General features: G+C 40.5%; 1 protein-coding gene across 10 annotated transcripts in view; it reads right to left on the bottom strand.

Annotated features, from left to right (window-relative positions):
* Positions 1 to 1,567: 1,567 nt before the first annotated feature.
* Positions 1,568 to 23,114, bottom strand: part of LOC145344938 (sterile alpha motif domain-containing protein 12-like) — a 62,467-nt gene continuing 40,920 nt past the window's right edge. For all 10 annotated transcript variants that reach the window (XM_080192300.1, XM_080192304.1, XM_080192305.1 and 7 more), the window contains exon 5: positions 1,568 to 4,457. In XM_080192300.1, coding sequence (XP_080048426.1) covers positions 4,447 to 4,457 — 11 coding nt within the window. In that variant the 3' untranslated portion in view covers positions 1,568 to 4,446. The remainder of the gene's footprint in view (positions 4,458 to 23,114) is intronic.

The raw sequence follows: 23,114 nt of genomic DNA, 5'->3' as shown, positions 1-23,114 counted from the left end.
TGCTGTCTCCACATTCTCTGCCACCTTCAATGATCTGTGCACACATACACCTAGGTCTCTCTACTTCTGCACCCCTTTAATAATTATAGCTGTTATTTTAAATTGTCTCTCCAAGTTCCTCCTACCAAAATGTTCCTCACACTTCTCCACATTGAACTTCGTCTGCCACTCCACCAACTTGTCTATATCCTTTTGAAGTTGGACACAGTTCTTTTCACAGTTTTCAATACTTCCAAATTTATGTCATTTGCCAACTTTAAAATTATCCCCACCACACCAAGATGTAGATCATTGATATTCAGAGCTTCTCCTGATGCATATTAATCTCCAAGGAACATCATTACAAACCTTCCTCCAGCCTGAAAAATATCCATTGACCAGTATTCTCTGTTTCCTATTGTTCAGCATATTTTGCATCAACATTGCTACTGTCCCTTTTATTCTATAAGCTACAGTTTTTTTCACAAGTTTGTTGTGCGGCGCTGTATTGAATGCCTTTGAAAGCCCATGTATCAACAGTATTCAGTACAATGACCCTTTTTGTTATCTCCTCAAAAAGCAAGTTTCTTAAGCATAGTTTCCACGTTAGAAGTCCATGCTGGTTCTTCCTAATCAATCCGGTTTTCCGTATGACTACAAATTTTATCCAAAATAATTGTTTCTAGGAGCTTGCCCAGCACTGATATTAAACTGTCTGGTCTGTAATTGCTGGAGCTATCCTAATAACCTTTTATGAACAAGAGCATAACATTTACAATTCTCCAGTCCTCTGGCACCTCTCCTGTGTCCAGCGAAAACTGGAAAATTAGACTCATTGCTCTTGCAATTTCCAGTCTCACTTCCTTCAATATCTTTGGTTGCAACTCATCCAGTCCTGGTGCCTTGTCAACTTTCAGTACTGACAGTCTATTTAACACTTTCTCCTTATCAATATTCAATCTTTTTGGGGACAGAGTTTCCTCATCTGTCACCATGTCCTGGATAGCATTTACCTCCTTGGGTAAAGACAGATGCAAAGTATTCACTTAATACTTCAACCATGCTTCAAGCCTCCATGTTATTCCCTTTTAGGTCCCTAATCAGTTCTACTCCTCCTTTACCACTTTTAAAAAATTCATTCATGGGATATGAGCACCACTGGCTGGCCAATATTTATTTACCATCCCTAGTTGCCCTTGAGAAGGTGATGGTGACCTGCCTTTAAGTCCATGTGCTATGGATTGACCCACAATACAGTCAGGGAGGGAATTCCAGAATTTTGACCCAGCAACAGTGAAGGAACAGTGATATATTGCAAAGTCAGGATGGTGAATGGCTTGGAGGAAAATCTCCAGTTGATGGTTTCCATGTATCTGCTGTCCTTATTCTTCTAGACGGAAGTGCCTGTGGATGACTTTGGGTTTCCCATTTGATTCTCACTCCTATTTGACCACCAAAATCCTGCTCCATGTAACTCTAAATATTACATGCAGCGTCTTTTTTTTAAATACTTTGGCCATTGATTTGTGTAATTTTACCTTGCGCTTCAGGTAGAAATACAGGAATAATTTTATATAATTAAAAGTGGTTTCTTCCGACACTTGATTTATTTTTAAGTCTTTTAACAGTCCATTATAATAATGCATGAATAAAGCACAAACAAAAAACACTTAAGAATGGGAAATTTCCTCATCTTATACAGTGCTTAGTATTATTAAAACTCAAAGAAATGCTCAATTCTTCAGTCGGTCATTTTGCAAAATATAGGAAACACAACTTTTCATTCCATCAGTATGCCTGGCCTCTTTTGACAAATGTATATCAGTAGTAGGGGGACATGACTATATTTCCATAATATGGTACAAAGCTGATAAATCTAAACCTTTTGCTGTTCCTTATTTACAAGACAGTTTTATTGATTTCTCCGTTCAGCCAGAACTATGAATAAATTATGAGGCAGTGACAAACAACTTACATGTGTTGATGAACGAGGAGGGAAGAAACTGGTTTTATATGCAATTCATTTAATCTTACATTGGAAATCTTATGGCAAGTTGGTCATAGCTTTCCATAAACATTGCACCTCCTTCATCTTTCAGCTGCAAGATCAGCAACCTCTGCAAGTTCTCCTTCTTAAAATAAAGTTGATTAAACTTCTTCCTCAAGCACAAGTACAAGTCACAAAATAGGTTATTTTCTGAAGGTGTAGAAATATACATTTTAATCCTTTTTTTGAATAAAAGTTGTTCAATCACTATGTTCCCCTTTGACTATAGGGAAGTAAATGCATGGAGCTTGGTTCCCACAACATTTCTGAAACCGAGGCAATTGGATGAGTTCACATTTAAAGCTTAGTAACAAATGTGAATGGAGAATCTCATCTATTTAGTTGACTTTTATAGCTAGCTGAAGTAACTAATAACCAATGGATGAGGGCTATCCAATGGCTTTGTGGAATTAATAACAAGTTGTTTGGCTGGTCTGAAATGCATAAATTTTGCCCAGTGAGTGATCCCTGGATTTCTACAAAAGGTTCTTTGCTATGCACATTATTTATATATTATTTGAAGGTGGGCATGTCTTTTCTGAGGATACAGGGTTTTAGGACATTGATAAATACAGGGAAGAGCAAAAATTTGTAACTGGATATTAATGTTAATTAATTAGGTTCCATGACTCAATTTGTCCCAATAAATTTAAGGTGCTGAATATTGTTGAAGAAAACATCATTTCTAGAGACATGATGAATAAATATTACAGAGCAACCTATTAAGTCTGCAAAAGGAAAGGTTTTAGATATAATTTTTGATATTTTGTACTTTGTTTGATTACCAATGAGACCTCGTATAGAATCTTGTACACAACTTTAGGCAACCTTTCTGCAAAAGGATTCTATCATTAGAAGTGGTTCAGAAAACAGTACCAAAATGATTCCTGGATTTGGAATTACAGGCGGTCCTCTAGTTTATGATGTTCCAGTTGCAACGAATGGCACTTCCACTGATTTTAAAACAACACCCATTTCAACTTCACCACACCACATCAGCACATTCATATATGTGCACCGACATTCTGTATCACCCATCTATACAACTGGGCATGTTGAGTTATCTTAATTAGGTTGGAAATGAGTGTTTAATTCAGTTCAATTTTTTAAAATCCATTTATATGCTTATGTTATGTTTAATAAGTCCTCACACTCACTTAGCTCAAGGTTAAATAGGCAACTGACAGTGATCAATGACTTCATAATATTCCCCACACTAACCGAGGAACTCGTACTAAGGAGTACAGACGTTAACAGTCACCACAGGAACCTGACAAGGCAAGAGCTGAGAGCGTTTAACACTATGAGTAATTTCTGGCCTTGGTTCAGGGATCAATCCCCAATTTTTACCATTATTCCTGTGGGAAAATTGATTCTAACTAATGATGATTTGACTCACAATCTAGCTTTCAGGAACCAATTGTGTTATAGGTTTGAGGACTACCTGCATACTTTACAAAGAATGAGTCAGTAGAGTGGGAAAATACATCCTGAATCCCACAGCAACATACTCCAATGTGCTTGCATCATTTTAACAAATTAACTAACATATTCACATTTTTAACTTTTGTTCATTACTTTTCCAAAGTGTGTATTTTTCCTTGGGCTGGATTTTACGTGCCTCTGACCATGAGTTTGAGGGTGTGGTGTCATCTGCCTGCTCTTGGCCCTACTGAGGCCTTAATTGGCCAACTAGTGGCCACTTAAGAGTGTCATTTTGCCACCGCCAGTGTTTAGTTGCACAGGCTGGTTGTTGGGCTCTTTGGGCCCACCAGAGGCACCTCTACCATTATATCCCTTAATCCTCCCCTCTGTCCTCTTGAACCCAGACCCCTATTCCCCTTGGCAATGACCACCTTCCCTGATTTGCCTGGGCTCCTCAGTTTGGCAGGACTACCTGTAGTCTCAGCAGTAGCCACTGGCTGGCACTGCTGGCACTAAAGGACTACCATCCAATCTGATTGGTCTACAATTCTTTTAGGCCAGGACTTCTTGCTGGGAAACAGGTGTGAGTCTCATCTTCAGTTAATGTTGATCTTAGCATTGGATGGACTCCCCGTCCAACATTTTAACCCAGGGCATTGGAGACCGTGGTAACCCTTACAATCCAGGCTTTTGTGATGATAGTCAATTAAAAAGTTTGCCTTGAGCTAGACTGAAATAAAAACTGAAAGCCTCAGTGAAGGCTGAACGTATTAATAAATCAAATTGTGAAGTTAGAAAGAAACTGCATTTGTCATTTCATTGTCCTGTGATCACCTCAAAGTGCTTCACAACGAATGAATTAATTTGCTTGTAGTCAATCTGGCAGATAGTTTGTAGACAAAAAATGTCCCACAGACAGCAAATGTGATGAATTACATTTTTATGTTAAAATCCAGGGAGGAAAATTGGCCAGGGCACTCTCAGGCATGGGGTCTTTAAGGTCCATCTGAAAAGACAAACAGATGTAGTTTAAAATTTCATGTAAACTTACAAAGCAATGGTCCCTGTATTGAAATTGCTAGATTAGGTATGCAAGGCCTGAAATATAACAGTGACTGTAAATATAATACATTCTGGCAGAAATAATCTACCAAAATCTTTGTGTACAGTAAAATCAAGTATATATTTTATGAGTATGCCATTATGAAACATGGATGCATTTACTTTAGTGGTTTAGTGAAGAATTATGGATAAAAATACTTATCTCATTAAAAGTTTCAATGAAAAACACAACTAAATCTGGAGCAATAAGCGCTACTTTCAGATTGCAAATGGTGTAAATGGTTAGCCTAGTGTTAATTGTGAACAAATTTATAGGGTGGCATCTTGAGCCCACATTCACCATCCACAGGAATGTGGGTCGGGGCTCAAGATCTGGCAAAACTAGAAAATCCCCAATCTTGCTGATAAGATCATAATTTCAAATTTTCATCGCCCCCCCCCCCCCCCCCACACACCCCCTCCCCGCCGCTGATATAATTAGGTTCACACCCATAATGGTCATGATTTTGATTTACATTCATGTTAATATATTACCATATAATTAAAGACTCCTCTACCAGACATTGAGCCACTGCCATATTTTCAAACCTTGCCACAATGAGACATGAACCTGCCGTGGGGATACCTCAGGGCGTAAAGGTATTACCCTAGGGGAGAGGGACATGGCCAGATAGTGCTCTGGTAGTGTCCACCAGCACAAGTTGGTAATGCCAGGTTGGCATGGTGCTGGGGACAGTATCAGGGGAGGATCCCAGTGGGAACCTCCTGGTGGGGGGGGGAGTGGGGTTATTTATATGTGATGATAGACAGGAATGGGTGTGGGAGCTGGGGATGCTGGTGATAGCTATTTGGGGAAGGGCTGGTGCCGGCGATGGCTGTGTGGGTGGGAGGAAGAAATGCTAGCTTTGGTCAGAGGAGTGGAAGAGGGATGGGGGCGGGGTGGAGAAATACCAACTCCGATTGGGGGTATGGGGGAAATGCCGGCTCTGATTGGGGTTGTAGATTTGGTGGGGGGAGGGTGGGGGGGTGGTGGGTAGCGGGGGAACAAAGCCTCCGAAAGCTCTGTGGTGGGACAGGGTGGAAAAGTTTACTTGCTGCTTTGATCATGGTGCCCCAATCTCCATGCAGTTGTGCTTTGCCAGTGTGTTGAAGCCTCACCCCCCTACATGAGTGTGAAACACACCAAACTTTTTTTAATAACAGAGTGGACTAAGAGCTGGATGGAAATATATTGTTTTACTCGCCAGAACTAACGTTTCATAGTTTTTTGGTAAAATTACCCCCATAGAATCCATTAATGGAGATAAAATTCTGAACAATCCTGAAGATTCAACAAAGATTTGTTAAGTTTGTATCTTATTTGATGACAAAATGGAGATTTTTGAAGTGACTGAATGGGCAGATTAAAAAAAATGCAATAAAGATGGTGGATGGAATTCTCCCAAAGAAGTTCTAAATGTCAAATTTGCAGGAAAACTAGAGCAATTCATGCTGTCTTTTCAGTGGCAGTTCACACCAGAATCTCTCACACTCTGCAATACAGAGGCCACCAACGTGAATATCATTCAACTTCAGGGGGTCGAGTCTATTCCTACCCAGGACGTTGAAAAACCAGCTGAACTCTATACATGCACAGTGACTCCAGATTGTCAGCCAGCCTGGGAGCCACGCAGTGCTGATCCCCTGACCCCTCCACGGCTTGATCATGGACCCCCTGGCCGTTCACGGGCCAGCCTCCCCCTCCCTACCCCTGATCTCCAGCACCCCCCCACCCACAGTGCCAATACCCCTCACGCTGGCAGGTGGGCAGTGCCAAGGTGCCTCCTGGGCATGGGTGCTTTGCCCTGTGGGCAGTACTGGTGGCATAGGTTGGTATTGCCAGTGTGCCTAGCCCAGGGGGGCACCACCCCACCATCCAATCTCCTGGAGTGCCCTGATTGACACCACCCCCCGCCTTCTCTCCAGTGGTGTCAGGCGGCTAGTTCCCTGAAAGTAGGCAGCTAGCCTGAAACCCGCTGGAGTGAGTGAATTACTCCTGGTGTGGTGGGAGATGCTAGTGGGCCCAGAGGATTCAGGCCCGGGCCCACTAATCACATTAAATTAAATTGTAAAGTACTTACCTGGTGAGTTTCCAGCGTGAATCAGACAGTACCAGAAATCCAGTGCTGGGAGATAAGCACGCGGCAGGAACATATTCACAAATCCCACACATGCCTGAGATTCTCCCACCACACCATGCTAGAAAAGTTGCAGGGCAGGTTGGGAGAATCACCCCCCCCACTATATTTGCTTGTTTATGTATATATCAAATGTCTTGCAACATTTTTTTTACATTAAAGTGCTTTGTAAAGACAAAACACACAACTTGGTAGGCTCTTCTTATGGCTTATCTACCAGCACTCATATTTTTGGAAAATTGTGTTCAGTATGTGTACTACAAATCTCATTGTTCATTCATACTTTTGTTTTCTTTCCATTGAAAGTGTGCTCCAGTTTGTTGCATTCTGATCTCCCACATCTTCTCCTTTCCTTGCATCTGCCATATGCCTGCCAATTCAGCTAATCATAGAATCGGCCATTCAGCCCATCAAAATGCACTGACTCTCTGAATGTGCATTCTACATAGTCCTATTCCTCTGTCTCATTCCTGTAGCCTTTCACATTATTTATTTTCAGATAGTAATCCAATTTCCTTTTGAGTACCTCACTCAAACCTACCCACACTGCTGCCTCACACCACCAGAGACCTGGGTTTAATTCCCAGCTGGGGTCACTGTCTGTGTGGAGTCTACACATTCTCCCGTGTCTGAATGGGCCTCCTCCAGGTACCCCGGTTTCCTCCCAGAGCCCAAAACATGTACTGGTTAGGTGCATTAGCCATTAAATTCTCCCTCAGTTTATCTGAGCAGGCACCAGAATGTGGCGGCTAGGGAATTTCCACAGTAACTTCATTACAGTGTTAATTTCAGCCTCCTTGTGATGCCGATCAATACATTTTAACTTTAAACTCTACCACATTCTCAGGAATTTCATTCCAGACTTCAGCCATCCTTTGGGTGAAAACGCTTTTCCTCATCACTTATACTCCTTTTGCCATCTATTTTCAATATGTTTTCCAAAAATATTTTGCAGTTTTTCTTGCAGTTTAAAGTTCTTTTCTAAAAATTTATCAGCATGTTCTGACATCACGCTTTCTAAGTTTATGTCCAAACCATCTCTAATACAAGGCCATAAGTAGACCCAGCACTTCCAACTTTTCTTTAATCTGAGAAGGAATTATTTTCCCTAGCCCTTTTTTCCTATAAATTATTATAAAGGCAGTAAAAGACCCCATGGCACTATTTTGAAGAGCACAGAGGTTATTCCTGTATTCTTAACTAATATTTATCTGTCAATCAAAATCACAACAGATTACCTGATCTTTATCATATTGCTAAGTATGTGAGTTTGCTGTGTGCTAATTCGTTCCCAGGTGGTCTTGTGGCACAGTGATAGTATCCCTCTCTGAGCCAAAAATTCTGGATTCAATTCCTACCCTAGGACTTAAAGGCCAATAAAAGTGTGTTTATAACATGGTCAAACATGTTAAAAGTAAACCTGCAAATCCTTCCAACACACCAATAGCTAGAGGCAAGAGCAAGAGATTCCTAGTCAGCCATGCTTGATGTGAAGTAGTGCACCTCAAGCTACAAGCCTCTGGTAACAAACTAGCGACCTGTTCCAGGAATTACTAGCTATGGGAGCAGATGAAAGTATGCTCTAGTGCATTGCTAGGTGCAGGAAGAGAATTGGAATTGGCTCCCACATTTTCTACATTTGAGATTACACTTTAGAAGTACTTCAATGACTGTAAATTGCTTTGCGATGTCTGGTGGTTTCAAAAAGCACTACATCAATGCAAGTCCTTCTTTTCCTCCAGTTTTACCAGAATTTCTGAACAATTTTTCAGCTTTGGTGTTGTACCAAAGATGAGTAAATATGAGCTGCACCATCTCTATATCTAAAACCTATGCAGGAAAGCTTTATTTCCAATAATCTACCCACTTATATTTTGTAATTTGCAATTGAGCCTGCATTCAATGCAAAAGGTGGCAGGCCAGCTCAGCCTGGAATTTGTTAACAAAACATCTGAAGTTGTAACGAGGAATGTGTGCAACTTTCATGCTCTCTTTTTGTCATTTCACACATGATTATAAATAAAATTCTAAATGCTGATGGCATGTGAAATGTGCACATTTAAGCTGCAGGGTAGAATAGCTTCAGATGATTGGCTCTACCCCATCACAAACCCTTTGTTTTCATTTTATTTAAATTTTTATTAAATTTCTCAATTTTATCTCTCTCCCACCCATTCCGCCACTCACCTCCCCGCCCCCCTCTACTCCCACGCGCGCACACACACCCACGCCCACACACACACACACACACACACCCTTTTATCTATCACAGCTTACCCTCTGATATCAGCTTCTCTGCCGTTTGGTCATTCACACCTTTTATTCTCTCTATGGACTGCCATTAGCAGCCTTTCCTCTTGTTTCTGTGGCTATGACTCATCTTTCATTCCCTCACCCTGTAGTATAAATATTTCCCACTCTATGCCTTTTGAATCCAGATGACCCTTTGTGAAACAAGTTAAGTCAGCTCTTTTTTCTCCTTACAAATGCTGCCAGACCTACTGAGGTTTTCCAGCATTTTCTCTTTTGACTGCTATATTCATCCCTGTTTGATCCTAAGACTCCATCAGACCCAATACTTGACCATTGAACCATACTAACCATACAGTTCAGCAATGCCTCCTTGCAGGTCCTGCTCCAGGATGTCAGGAAAGGACAGCAGGTGATCTTTTCTACAGATGGCATCAGAAGACCCTCCTGCTAGACCGAGGTGGCCTGAAGGGAGTTGCAGAGGAGGTGAGCAACCGTGGGATGATAAATTGAAACTGGGTCCAGTGCAGGAAACTTGTCAATCTATTCCAATCCACAAGGGAAGTACCAGTGTTGCATCTTCAAAAGGTGTCTCTTGCATGGTCACCAATAATGTGCATGTGTAAATGAGCTGCTATGTCAGAAAGATGAATGTGAGATTATTCAGAATCCATGTGGCATTTGAGGACAAAACTTGAGGAAATAACTTGAGGAAATATGCCTTTTGTATGCACCTTGAAGCAATATGTAAATATCAGGCGAGTATGTGATAAGGATGCATGCAGACAAGGGAGTTCAGAGCCATTTGTTACATGTCAATAAAATTTTGTACTTTTCCAGAAGGACAAGCAGACCCACAATTCCCAGGAGTGGAGGTGAATAGGAAGCGCTTCTGGCATCAGATTACTCACAGCAGCCGAGGAAAAGGCAAGGAAGATCATTGATGAGAAGGGAGCACAATTGGTTTTAGACAGCGAGGCTGGACTAGCCAGATATAATGAAGACTGGCAATGATTCTGTTGTTGGGTATGGAGCAGTCCATTTACTCCATGTGTTCTGCCATGTCTTAGGTATTTGAGTGTATGACTTTATCCACAGATAGGATGGCAATTGGCATGTAGTGCTACATAATATAAAGTGTTAATGTTAAATATGTAATTATAACATCATCATCAGTGAAGTAAAATCACAGGCCAACAGAGCATGGAGAGAGGTAGTTCTATTAAGGACCTTATGCTTTTTGTGGTTGGTATAATGTTCAACAAGAAGGTAAAAATGATGGATTTCTATGCTTCTGGGATTAGTAGGTTTCTCTTCTTCTCAGAATACAAAAAAGATCATGATCAATAAGATAAGTTTCCCTCTGGGATTTGACTTGCTCAGCAAATAACATCCATTCTGGTCATAACAAGGTGTGTCATTATTGTGTGAACCTTGTATAAAACAGGCTGTCCCCAGCATCCCTACACATCTGTCTATGGTCCTGGCATCCATGAAAGGCTTATTTGGATTAATGGCCTCCTCCTGATGCTCTGAAAAATCCTCATTTTTTGCACTCTTCCCCATAGTATATAGAACCATAGAAACGTTATAGATGGAAAAAGACCATTCAACCTTTGATGCCTGTGCCAAACAAATAAAGAAAAAATAACCACATATTCTAAGTCCACACAGTAAAGACATTGAACACAGCTGTCTTCATCAGTGATAAAGCGGATAAAATAACAAAATAAGACATCCCCCTTAAGCATCTTCATGTGGCTGTCTGTAAAATGCCACATATATTACACATCACCCCCTCAAAGCCATTGCTGGTGTAAAAATTACTGTAACCTGCCAACAAATCCACATGACAACATGTCTTGATGAAATGACCAGAATATCTTGGTGACCATTTCCCAGGGCATCTTCCCACACGCCCTCTCTGACATCTGGAGGTATTTGTTCTTCTCCTCCAGATGTTTTGACATACCAGTATCATTCTTCACCAATGCCTTCCCTATGTGACTGCATCTGGACCAGCCTTCCCCACTAGTGCTGCTGTTGCTAGCCTTGCAGCCTCTGTTGCAGAACTGCAAGAACTCATCTTTTTCGCATTCTTGCCTTCTGCGCTCAATATTGCAGGAATATCAGATGAATGAGACCCGTGATTTTTAAAGTAATTGCACTGTGTGAAGAGGGTAGAAATATGAGAGCGTGCCATCCGTGATTATCATCCATTTAACTAATTAATCAAGTGCGCACAACATGAAAGCTACCCACCCAAAATGGACCTCTCCCACTTCATAGAACCATAGAAAATTACAGCTCAGAAACTGGCCTTTTGGCCCTTCTTGACTATGCCGGACCATTTTTTGCCTAGTTCCACTGACCTGCACTTGTACCATATCCCTCCACACCCCTCTCATCCATGAACCCGTCTAAGTTTTTCTTAAATGTTAAAAGTGACCCCGCATTTACCACTTTATCCGGTAGCTCACTCCACACTCCCACCACTCTCTGCATAAAGAAGCTCCCCCTAACATTCCCTTTAAACTTTTCTCCTTTCACCCTTAACCCATGTCCTCTGGTATTTTTTCTCTCTTAGCCTCAGTGGAAAAAGCCTGCTTGCATTCACTCTATCTATACCCATCAAAATCTTATACACCTCTACCAAATCTCTCCTCATTCTTCTACGCTCCAGGGAATAAAGTCCTAACCTATTCAATCTCTCTCTGTAACTCAGCTTCTCAAGTCCCAGCAACATCCTCGTGAACCTTCTCTGCACTCTTTCAACTTTATTTACATCCTTCCTGTAACTAGGTGACCAAAACTGTACACAGTACTCTAAACTCGGCCTCACCAATGCCTTATATAACCTTACCATAACACTCCAACTTTTATACTTGATACTCTGATTTATAAAGGCCAATGTACCAAAAGCACTCTTTACGACCCTATCCACCTGTGACGTCACTTTTAGGGAATTCTTACTTGTATTCCCAGATCCCTCTGTTCAACTGCACTCAATCCAATCCAATGTGCATTCACAGAATCTGTAGATGACATAAAATGCTAAATGTATGGTGCATATAACTTTTGAGACTGGTTTCTGTACCTTCTATCCTCCTTATACCACTCTCATACTTGCCCTATCATCCTTCAACTATCCAATACAATCTCTCATCTTTTATCTCTTGGCCCAGACCCTCTTATGATCTCCCTGAACATTCTACTATCCCACCCCACCATTCCCACCAACCTTGTGCCAACACGAGAGACAATGCAAATGCCCACCCTGATCCTGAATGCTCTCCCCTAATGCTTCTGAAATTCCATGCTTCACCTATGAAATTTTTGAATACCCAATCTGATTCTGGATCTGCCACCATACCAAAAAAAACTCTCCCACCAGCCCCCCATGCCCCTCACCCCATACCAACCAGAAACCTCAATTCAACTTTCAGGGTCCCTTTATTGACAGCATCCAGGCCCATCTTATGCCTGAAATCCTGGAACTGCCCTCACCACCATCCTCAATCCCCTGGCAGGATGATTGCATCCGAGGTGCTGGGCCCTTTCTTTCATCGCAACTTCCTGCGCCCAAATACCACTTTCTGTCCACCCTCCACCACAACTCCCTGCACCTGAACGCCAACCTTTCACCACTTTCATGCCACAGAGACAATGCTTACCTTAGTCACAACTGCACAAAGCCACAAAGTTGCAAACCACCTTTAAATGATCATGAACAGAATGCCACAAAAGTATTGTGCACCAGTAACTTTATCTTAAGGATAGGACTTCATTGAAAACTGTTTCAAATTAATGAATATTCATGACATGTTACAATATGAGCAAGTCATAGGTCAGCATCAAAATATGAAATCAGTCTGATGTACTGAGTCTGCAAGCTACTGTTGATTTTGGAGGTCTAGGTAAGACCCTTGAGTGACTTTGTATTGGGTGGAGGCAGAGTTACCACTTTGGTGTCATTTGATTTCATTTGAAGCTTGTGATTCAAGCGTGCAGGTAATTTATTGCTTCAACAAACATGAGTTAAAAATGATCAGTGAGAGGTGGCAGTGAGTCTGGTGTGATGAAGGAAAAAAAACTACCACTTTAGAATCTAAGTTAGAGGATTTAAAGAGTTTTGAGGCTGGAAAATGAGCAGTTAATATTGAGAGAGTATTTGGATTCCACTGCTGCAGTCCAAGGTTCAGGGAAAATAGCAACATTAAAGATTTATTATTTACATTGTACCTTCTCCCAGCTTATCAGGAAATAGTGTGGTGAGACTAAGCCAATAATCAGGGAATTCTGGAAGACCAATTGCATCCTCAAAGGTATTGATAATATTACTGATTTACAGAATCAAGTTACATCATGTCTGAATGTGGCAACAACCTCAGAGGGTTTCATGAAGTTGTCCCCAAAGTTTAGCAGCAGATTATCACCTTGGCAAAGGAAGCTTTGCTTTAAAGAGGGAGAGAAATCTGCTGTGGTGGAATTGCTCAAACCCCAAGAGAAAAAAATTGTCAAATGGGGATTTAATGCAACTAGAAAAAAAAAGAGGTGCCCACAACTGAAGAAACACCAGCCTCTCCATTGTTCACATCAAAATGATTGTCATGAACTTTTCAAATAAGCAACGTAAATCTTCACCGAGTTTGATCCAGAGAACACAGCGCCAAAGTGATCAATGATGGCAGTAACTGCTACAAGGAGATCTACTAACAAAAGAAACAAGAGCTGTTCAACATTCTTTGGATAAATTTTTCAAGGTTATTGACGATATTGCCCCTTTGTCCCAGTAACTCAACCAGGACGTGAATGCTCAGAATCATAGAATCCCTACAATGCAAATTGAGGCCATTCGGTCCATTGAGTCTGCACTGACAACAATTCCATCCAGGTCCTTTCCCCACATATTTACCCTGCTAATCCCCCTGATAGTCACCCAAGACTGGAATTGAACCCAGGCCCCTGGCACTATGAGGAAGCAGTGCTAACTACTGTGCCATCTAACCAACTGACTTACATTCAAAACCAAAATCACTCTGGATTCAGTCTTTAATCTTCTTGTTGCAGAAGCTGCTTGTATGTGCACTCATTCAGAAAGCGTATTTCAAAATGGGTCTTTCACTTTTACCCGAAAAATAAATCCTCTTCCAACTAGTGCATAGCTTGTGAAATTCTTCATCACTTCCAATGTGTCAATTCAACCTTTGGCTGACTGGAGACAAAGGCATTTTGAAGACCATGGTCTCAAATCTGAGCCTAAAAGTCATGGTTTATGAGGTAGCAGCAATTCCCACACTCTGAATTATGCTTCAGAGACTTGGACAGCGTAAAGCTGACAGCTCAAAAGACTGGGGAAATACAGAAGATCTTCCAAAATCTGTGGCAAGAAAGGTATTCCAACAGAAACATCCTCTTCCAAGCCAACGAGCTCTGATATTAATGCAATAATCACTCAAAGACAGCTTCACTAAAAAGCTTTAGCCATGTTTGCAGAGTGCTCATTCAGGAAGGTACCAAGCAAATTGAGATACTTTGTCAGGGCAGATAGAGGTGAAGTTGAGGTATCAAAAAGAGTGTACCAACATAAGAACGTAAGAAATAGGAGCAGGAGTAGGCCATCTAGCCCTTTGAGCCTGCTCCAATTCACCTATCAAACCCTCTAAGCAGCGCTTGTCCCCAGTGTGACAGAGTCTATAGTTCAAGCATTGAACTCATTAACCATCTTACAAACAGAGCGGAAGCAATCCCCAAGACACTGCCCAAGAAGAAAGAGAAACTGATGGGTGTTGTCCAATTTAAATTTATATGCTATTTATTTAATATTTAGTTATTTATATTACTTCACAAGTTATTTAATTTTAGAACATTCAGTAACGCACAGGTGCTACACTTTGTTTATCCAGACAGGAAATGTCCAAAAGAATCTCACTCCAGCTTATACATTGATTCTTATTTGAACCTCTGATTCATTTAAATTTGATTCACTTGTCGTTGCCTTCACCCAACCCTCTTGGTTTTCCTATGAATGTACGCCCCTCACCGAACCGCCAATGGAGCCATATACCCTCCATGCCAACACAATGCCCAAACAACTCCCACACTCTATTCTAATTTTACAGCCATTCACCCAATATTCACCATGTGGAGATGAAATAAAACAAACTTCTAAAAATCTAACACAGCTCTCACTATACAGACTAGATAGTGAAAAAAAAACTCCCATTCATCAAAGGATCAATGCTTTCCAATCTCCTCAAGTGGTTAACCTCTTATAAAACAAATTCCTGTTGACAGCCTCTTTAAGCTATTATTCAAACTTTGAACTCAGAATTACCTGCTTGATTTAATTGCTTTTAAAACTCACCTAGGCACAATGAATAACCCTTCAAGAATTATCAATAAACCACCTTAGTTACATTATGTGCACTATATAAATGGTGAGTTACTAAGTAGGCACATTTCTCCAGTGTGCTGCCTGCTCTATTTGTAGCACAGAGTCTCAAGCGCATGACTGTTGATGTCATGGTTACCTCATGATCTACATCCTTTATTATCATATCTGTTCTATTAGCTCATTAAACAACAGTATTTTCACAACACAGAATATGAACAAAAATATATAAATATGTTTACTTGCAAAAATAATCACCACCTATTTATTCATTCTCAAAGATTTATTTAAAAACATTTTTAAAAAATTATTTATCTTGAATGAGGGCTTTCATGGTTAGCTCAGTTGGTTAGAATATAGTACTTAAATTGACAATGAGGGTCAATTCTTGTAGTGGCTGAGGTAGTGCTTGGGGCCTGTCTCATTGTGATACCATTGTACCATAGAAACATGATTAGCAACTATTGGCCAGTAATGATGCTATATGAAGAGAGACAGAGAGAGAGAGAGAGATTGTGCGATATTCTACAAAGGCTAACATCTCAAATTGCAGGCAGTGAAAATTGAGCATACTTGAACTGAAAAACCTAAAGTACTGTTGTTCTTTAAATATTCATGATGTGTAGAATCTGTCATTTAGAAATGCAGCATATTAACACGCAAACCTGAAGTTGCAATCTGTCATTCATTGCTTCCCCCATACCATCCACACCCCACCACCCTCCCAGTCCCCTCACCATCCATTCAATCTCCCCACCACCCAGCTACTCACTTCCCCCCACCCCACTCCATCCACCCGCCACCAATCCGTTCACTATTCCCACACCACCCATCCCCTCACCTCCTTCATGTCATCTATCCACTCCTCAACTCATACAGCACAACCCACCCCACACCTCCCCCCTAACATTCATCCAATCCCACACCTTTCACCCACCCATCTCCCTCCAAACCACCCACCCACCTCTCTCCTCCACCATCACCCTACACTTCCCTCCCCCCCAAACCTCCACCCACCCATCCCAAACGACTTTCCCCACAATATCCACTGCTCCCACAAACCCCTAACCTGCAAGCAGCAAAATCAAAAAATACGGGGAAATCTTCCCCTTTTTTGCTCATGAATCAATGTCGCAAACGCATAAAAAGTTACTTCTTGTTCAATCATTTCCCATTGGGTCTTAAATAGCGAGCTGAGTAATAATTAGTTCTGAACAACTGATCCAATCCTGAAAAAATGACTTTACATTGATGGAATATTTTTAAATGTCTCCATTATGATTAATTCTAGATTTTTTTAAAAATAGGTTTTTGATGTTTCAGTCTCTACCTTAAACCCTTACGAATATGTCAATCTTTACTTTGCTCTCTGTAACATTTTTTAAAATTTTAAAAAAATTATTAGCGCTTTCATTTCCTGGTTGGCTGTGAGATTCCTGTCATGAAATTGGCCGCTTGGGCAGTTTGATGACATCACTGCAGTTGAATACTGAGAATACCCATCAAACTAGGTTACAATCAATTGCATGGCAAGAGGGAATGCTCTTGTCATAGATCAGAAGATTTCATCAAGTCCCTGGTAAGCACCTTTCTTTCAGGCCAAAATTTCCATCTCTGCCAGCCTAACAATTTAATGTCAAAAAATGAAACATTAGAAATACAAAATGTTATTGTAGACAAAACAATTCTTAATATAATCCTAATTTATACTGGCATTCTTTCATGCGGTTATTATTTTTGGAATAAACTTCATTTAAATTTTGAGTTAGCACCAGCAACCAATCTGAATCACAACATGCGTACCTGGATAGTAGGTCAGAAGATAGCATTTTTTTATAACGATATCCATTAAAAGAAAATACTGAATTCCAATTTAATGCACATTTTTTCAACTTAACTATAATACCAAGCAACAGGATCCTAATTAAGTATTTTACTGAATGAGCTCGTGGTTTTGACAGCATATTTATCTCTATTCTTTTAACAAAATCTGAAAATGCTATGTACCAGACGTATTGGGCAATGTTATAGTAAAATATGGAATGCCTTTAAAATGCCTTTCCATTAGTTATTTTACCTTACAGCTCAATCATGAATTGATTAATTCAAAACATGACTTCATACACATTTGCCATCATCTATGTGAACTGAGAGATCAGACTGAAAATGCTACAAATTTTATTATTGCAATTATGCACCAGCAAATTAACTAACCTCACAAGAATTACCTTCTATCACTGCCTGCAAAATGCACCATGTCTTTTCATATAAATTATAAATTAATTGTAACGAACATGCACAATACCCGTTTATTGTTAAAATAATATTGTTGTAAAGTCAATAATGCAATAAGTCACTCCACATTACTAACGAATAAATTTCTCTGTCTAAGATTACTATTGCCAATATGTTGAGCATTGAAACAATAAATAGCTCAACATGCTAAAAAATATTTACATTTTTCCTTATCTGTAATTTAGATCTGATCTCTGTTGCTACTAACACATTGATGGCAGAAATTCATGAATAATGTCAAGAACTTTATCTTCTCACCATCCCCCCTTAACAGGTTGATAAATCCCCAAAATTCAAATTGTATTTTCAAAAGCAAAATCCAATCTGAAATCCAATTAACTAGAAGTTCTGCCTGTTTTTCAGATATATTGAGTAAAATGTGTTGCTGTATATGTATATTTATAAGTAAATGCTAATTGCACATTTGGCATCTTTCATCAACCTGGATAACATTTGCACTTTGTAGTAACACTTAACTATAAAACCACTGACATATCTTCACGTATCTAAAGTTACAATTCAAGCTCAGAGAGTCGATTTACTCCCCATTGACCAGATAGCAATAGTGCAGGACTTTCTCATGTCCATATCAATCCATTTCCAGTCTACTGAAGTTTCCTCTTATGACCATAACTACACACGCAGGGTGGGGTGGTAGTAGTAGGGAAATCATGTTTAGCCAATGAGTTCTTTAAAAGTTTCACATACACTGTTGAAGGGAAACCTGTGGATGCACTGTATTTAGATTTCCAAAAGGCATTTGATAAAGTGCCACATCAAACATTATTGTTAAAAATAAAAGCTCATGGTAACATATTGGCAATGGTTGATGATTGGCAAGCTAACAGGAAACATACATGGCATAAATGAGTCTTTTCCTGGCTGGCAGGATGCAACAAGCGTTTGGCCATAGGAATCAGTGCTGGGATCTCAACTTTATAATTTTTATAACTGACTTGAATGAAGGTACTGATAGTATGGTTGCTAAATTTGCTGATGACACAAATAGGTTGGAAGGTAAATTGTAAAGATAACATAAGGAGGCCACAAATGAACATGAATAGATTAAGCGAGTGGATAAAAATCTGGCAAATGAAGTATAATGTGGGGAAATGTGAAATTGCCTATTTTAATAGGGAGAATAAAAAAGTTTTTTTATCTAAGTGATGAGAGGTTGCAGAGCACTAAAGTGCAGAGGGATCTGGGTGTCCTTGTGCATGAATCGCAGCAGGCTAGGATACAAGTATAGCAAGTAATCGGGAAAGTTAATAAAAATTGTCATTTATTGTGAGGGGGATTAATTACATAAGTAGGGAGTTTGTGCTTTGCTTGTACAGGGCATGGTGACCACATGTGGGGTAAATGACTGCTGTTCTTATTAAAGGAGCAATATAATGCAGTTCAGAGAAGGTTTATTAGAATAATACCACAAATGGGTAGGTTCTCTTATGACAAAAGGTTGGAGAGGTTAAGAAGAATATGAGGCAACTTGATTGAAACCTTTAAGATCCGGAGGGGTATTGAAACAATGGACGTGGATCGGAAGTTTTCTCTTGTCGAAAAACCTAAAACTAGTGGCCACTGTTTAAAAATAAGGGGTTGCCATTTAAGACAAAGATGACAAGAGTGTTACTTCTCTCAGGCTGTTGACAGTCTCTGGAACATTCTTCCTCAAAAAGCTGTGGAAACAGAGTCTTTTGAATATTTTTAAAGCAGGGCCAGATATATTTTTGATTAACAAGGGTAGGGAAGAACGTGAGATTGAAGTTACAACCTGGTCAGGCATGATATTATTAAATGGCGGAGCATGCTTGAAGGGCCATGGTCATGGCCTCATGCTGCTCCTGATTCATATGTTTGTATATTGGTACCTTACCTCATTGGGTTACTGCAGCTGGGAAGGGAAGTTAGTTGAGTGCAACGAAGCAGAAATTGGACACGGCTTCTTGTACAACAGCAGCCTTAAAGTCTCAGTAGTAAGCAGCATTACATTCATGTTAGCATAGGGAGAATTCAGGGTAGACTTTGTTCAAAGGAGGTAGCTGAAGCAGTAAGTCTATCCTTCCCCAAATTCCCTAACACACAGTTTTAAAAGAGATTCACCCCCAAAAAGACTAAAGTGTCATAATAGTGAGAATAATGGACCAATTCATGCCCCGACCACATGGGAACTTCAGTGGCCTCCAAACCCCTCCCCGGCACAACCATTATGCCAGGTGTCCACTCATGGAGATCAAAAGTGATTCTTGCCATTATTGTGCCATGCCCAAAGGCTGGAGATGAAAAATTCATCACTACCTTCTTTAGGGCAACTAGGGATAGGCAATAAATGCTGATCTAGCCATCGACACTCATGTCCCATAGATGATTTTTTTAAAAAGTAAGTCCTGGGAGTTCTGTCCAGCTAAGTTTTGCAGTCTCAGGAAAAGGAAAGGTGGTTCAGAGTTGGATAGAGTGGGATGGGGGTGTTGCTGGAGAGGCCAGGGAGGGAGGAAACACTCCAGGAGCCAGACATTTTGGGACAGTGCCTGAAGCTGAAAGGAGCCTATTGTTGGAAAACCACCACCCACCCCTGCCACCCCTTCATCATTTCTGCTCAAGACCTGAGCAAGTCATTATTCAGACTTCCCTCCTGCCTCATAACTCTTCCTGCTAGCCTGAAAATTGACCACTAATTGGCCACTTAAAGTCATCTTGGCCTCACTTAAAATTAAGGAGGTTGAGATGGGTAAGAACCCAGTGGGAAAGCCATCTAAAGATTTTTACAACTACCACAACCTACAACCTGCCAGCAGGAGAAGACAAAATTATACCCACTGCACTGTTTTGGCTACAAACAAAAGATAGAGCAAAATAAGGGGAGATTGAGAAATGGAGACAGCAGTAGCCAAGCAAATAACCTTGATAAAATCATTCACAAGCTTTTCTCTGTTAGTATTTAAGATGAAAATAGAAAACACAAGGGAGAAATGTCTAACAAAACTGTTGGTAGCACTGAAGAGGAGTTTGGTGAACTCTTATTTTCTAAAAGGTCTTGGAAAAAGAGGAACTCATTGTGGTGAAGGAGTAGCAGTATTGTTGGAGGTAGTTATGCTAAATTGGGAGGTGAGTGGACAAAACTGTTGATTTCCAATATGTTCTGCAGTCCGTAAGCCAAAAACCTCAGCTGTAATATAGCAAGGAGTTGATGTCATGAAGGATATTGTGGGGATGAGAATATAGGTAGAAACACATCCTGAAAATAGCAATATTAACGTGGATATTGGGCCAAAGAGAACGTCAGAAATTTGCAAGACTGAGGACATGTCCACCTCACAAAGGAAAAGGGGTTTGGAATAGACAGCAAGTTATGACTGAAGAATTAGTTGACTGAAAATTGCAGACAACACACTCTTCTAGATTGGAGATTAGAGAAATTAAGTGGTAAAAATTAGGATCACACACTATGGCATATGGATTGCACCAGAATGTGAGAAACAACACATTGTAAAACATTTGTTCCTCCATAAACAAGACTGAGAATTGTTTTTTCATAATCCTTTGTCATCCAAAACTTTCCCCCTTAGCCTCTGGGAGCATCATTCTCTGACAGTTTTTGCTTCTTAATTTTCCACAGTCTCTGCATTCAGCAAATCTGCAAAGTGTATACTGTGGGGCATTTAGAGACAAGTTGGTAAGCGAAGGAGAAAAGAAAGAGCAATCAGAGAAGGTGAGTCAGGGTACAATTCCTGTGCAGGTAACAGTTTCCAAAAATGAACTTTTGCTGTTTTGGGAGTTGTGGAAAGGAGTATTGAGGCAGTAGTTGTTTGGGAGTGCGGGGGGCAGGGGGAGGGGTGCTACTTGCATGATCAGAGGGGATAGTCAGAGTTTCATGGTGTAGTTCAGGGATGAAGTGGATTGGGACTGCAGTCAAAGAGTCAGGAGGTTAGTCGAGGCATGGGGATTAGCTGGGGAGGTCAGTACCATAGTGACCCAGAAGTTGGAACTGATTTTAATCCTTCTAACTTTCCCTGAGAATTACTCTGCTAAGAGAAGCAAAACCATCTGAAGTCTCCAACTGTTAACTCGGAGTTTCAAAGGGTTCCAAAGACCACAAGGTATAGGAGCAGAATTTGGCCATCCATCATTCAATCATGGCTGATGTGTTTCTCAACTCCACTTTCCCACCTTTTCCCCATAACCTTTGACCTCCTTACCAGTCAAGAACCTATCTCTGTCTTAAAGACCCTCAATGGCCTGGCCTCCTGTGGCAACGAGTTCCATAGATTCACCACGTTCTGGGTGAAGAGTTCCATAGATTCACCACGTTCTGGGTGAAGAGTTTCCTCCTCAGCTCAATTCTAAAGTGTCCTTTACTCAGAGGCTGTTCCCTTGGATTCTAGTTTCTTCTAATAATGAAACATCTTCCCTACATTCACTCTGTCCAGGCCTTTCAATATTTTGTAAGTTCCAATGTGATCCTCCCTCATCCTTTTAAACTCCATCAAGTACAGACCCAGAGTCCTCAAACATTCCTCATATGCCAAGACTTCCATTCCCAGGATTATTCTCGTGAACCTCCTCTGTACCCTCTCCAGGGCCAGCGCATCCTTACTTAGATACAGAGCACAAATTTCTCATAATATTCCAAATATAGTCTGACCAGAGCCTTAGAAGACTTTAGCAGTACATCCCTGCTTTTGTATTCTAATCCTCTTGAAACGAAAGCTAACATTGCATTTGCCTTCCTAACTACCAACTCAACCTGCAGGTTAACCTTTGCACTTCCAATTTCTGAATTCTCTTCCCACTTAGAAAACAGCTTATGCCTCTATTCTTCCTATCAAAGTGCATAACCTCATACTTTCCCATATTATATTCCATCTGCCACTTCTTTACACACTTCCCTAACCTGTCCATGTCCTTTTGCATCTTTCCCACCTCCTCAATACTACCTGTCCCTCCAACAATATTTGTATCATCCGCAAACCAAGCCACAATGCCCTCAGTTCCTTCATCTAGATCATTGATGTATAAGATAAAAAGTTGTGATACCAACACTGATCCCTGTGGAGCTCCACTGGTCACCGGCTACCAGCCTGAAAAGTTTAAATTTTATTAGTGTCACAATAGACTTACATTAATACTTCAATGAAATTACTGTGAAAATCCCTTTACTATGAAGTTACTGGAAAAAGGACCCCACACTCTCCCTCTGCCAGTTAGCCAATCTTTTATCCATGCTAGTACCTTGCTTTTTAACATCATAGGCTCTTATCTTATTCAGCAGTTTCCTGTACGGCACCTCGTCAAAGGCCTTCTGGAAATCCAAGTAGATAACATTCACTGGCTCTCCTTTGTCTAATCTACTCGTTACGTCCTCAAAGAATTGTAACAGATTTGTCAGGTATGACCTCTCCTTTAAGAAACCACCCTGACTTTGTTCTATTTTACTATGTACTCTCATGTATTCCAAAATCTCATCCTTAATAATGGACTCTAAAAT

Source organism: Carcharhinus amblyrhynchos, chromosome 7, assembly GCF_965287045.1.
Source record: "Carcharhinus amblyrhynchos chromosome 7, sCarAmb.v2.hapA, whole genome shotgun sequence".
In the NCBI taxonomy this organism is placed as follows: domain Eukaryota; kingdom Metazoa; phylum Chordata; class Chondrichthyes; order Carcharhiniformes; family Carcharhinidae; genus Carcharhinus; species Carcharhinus amblyrhynchos.
Note: the sequence above shows the minus strand (reverse complement) of the source record. Positions and strands in the feature narration are given on the sequence as shown.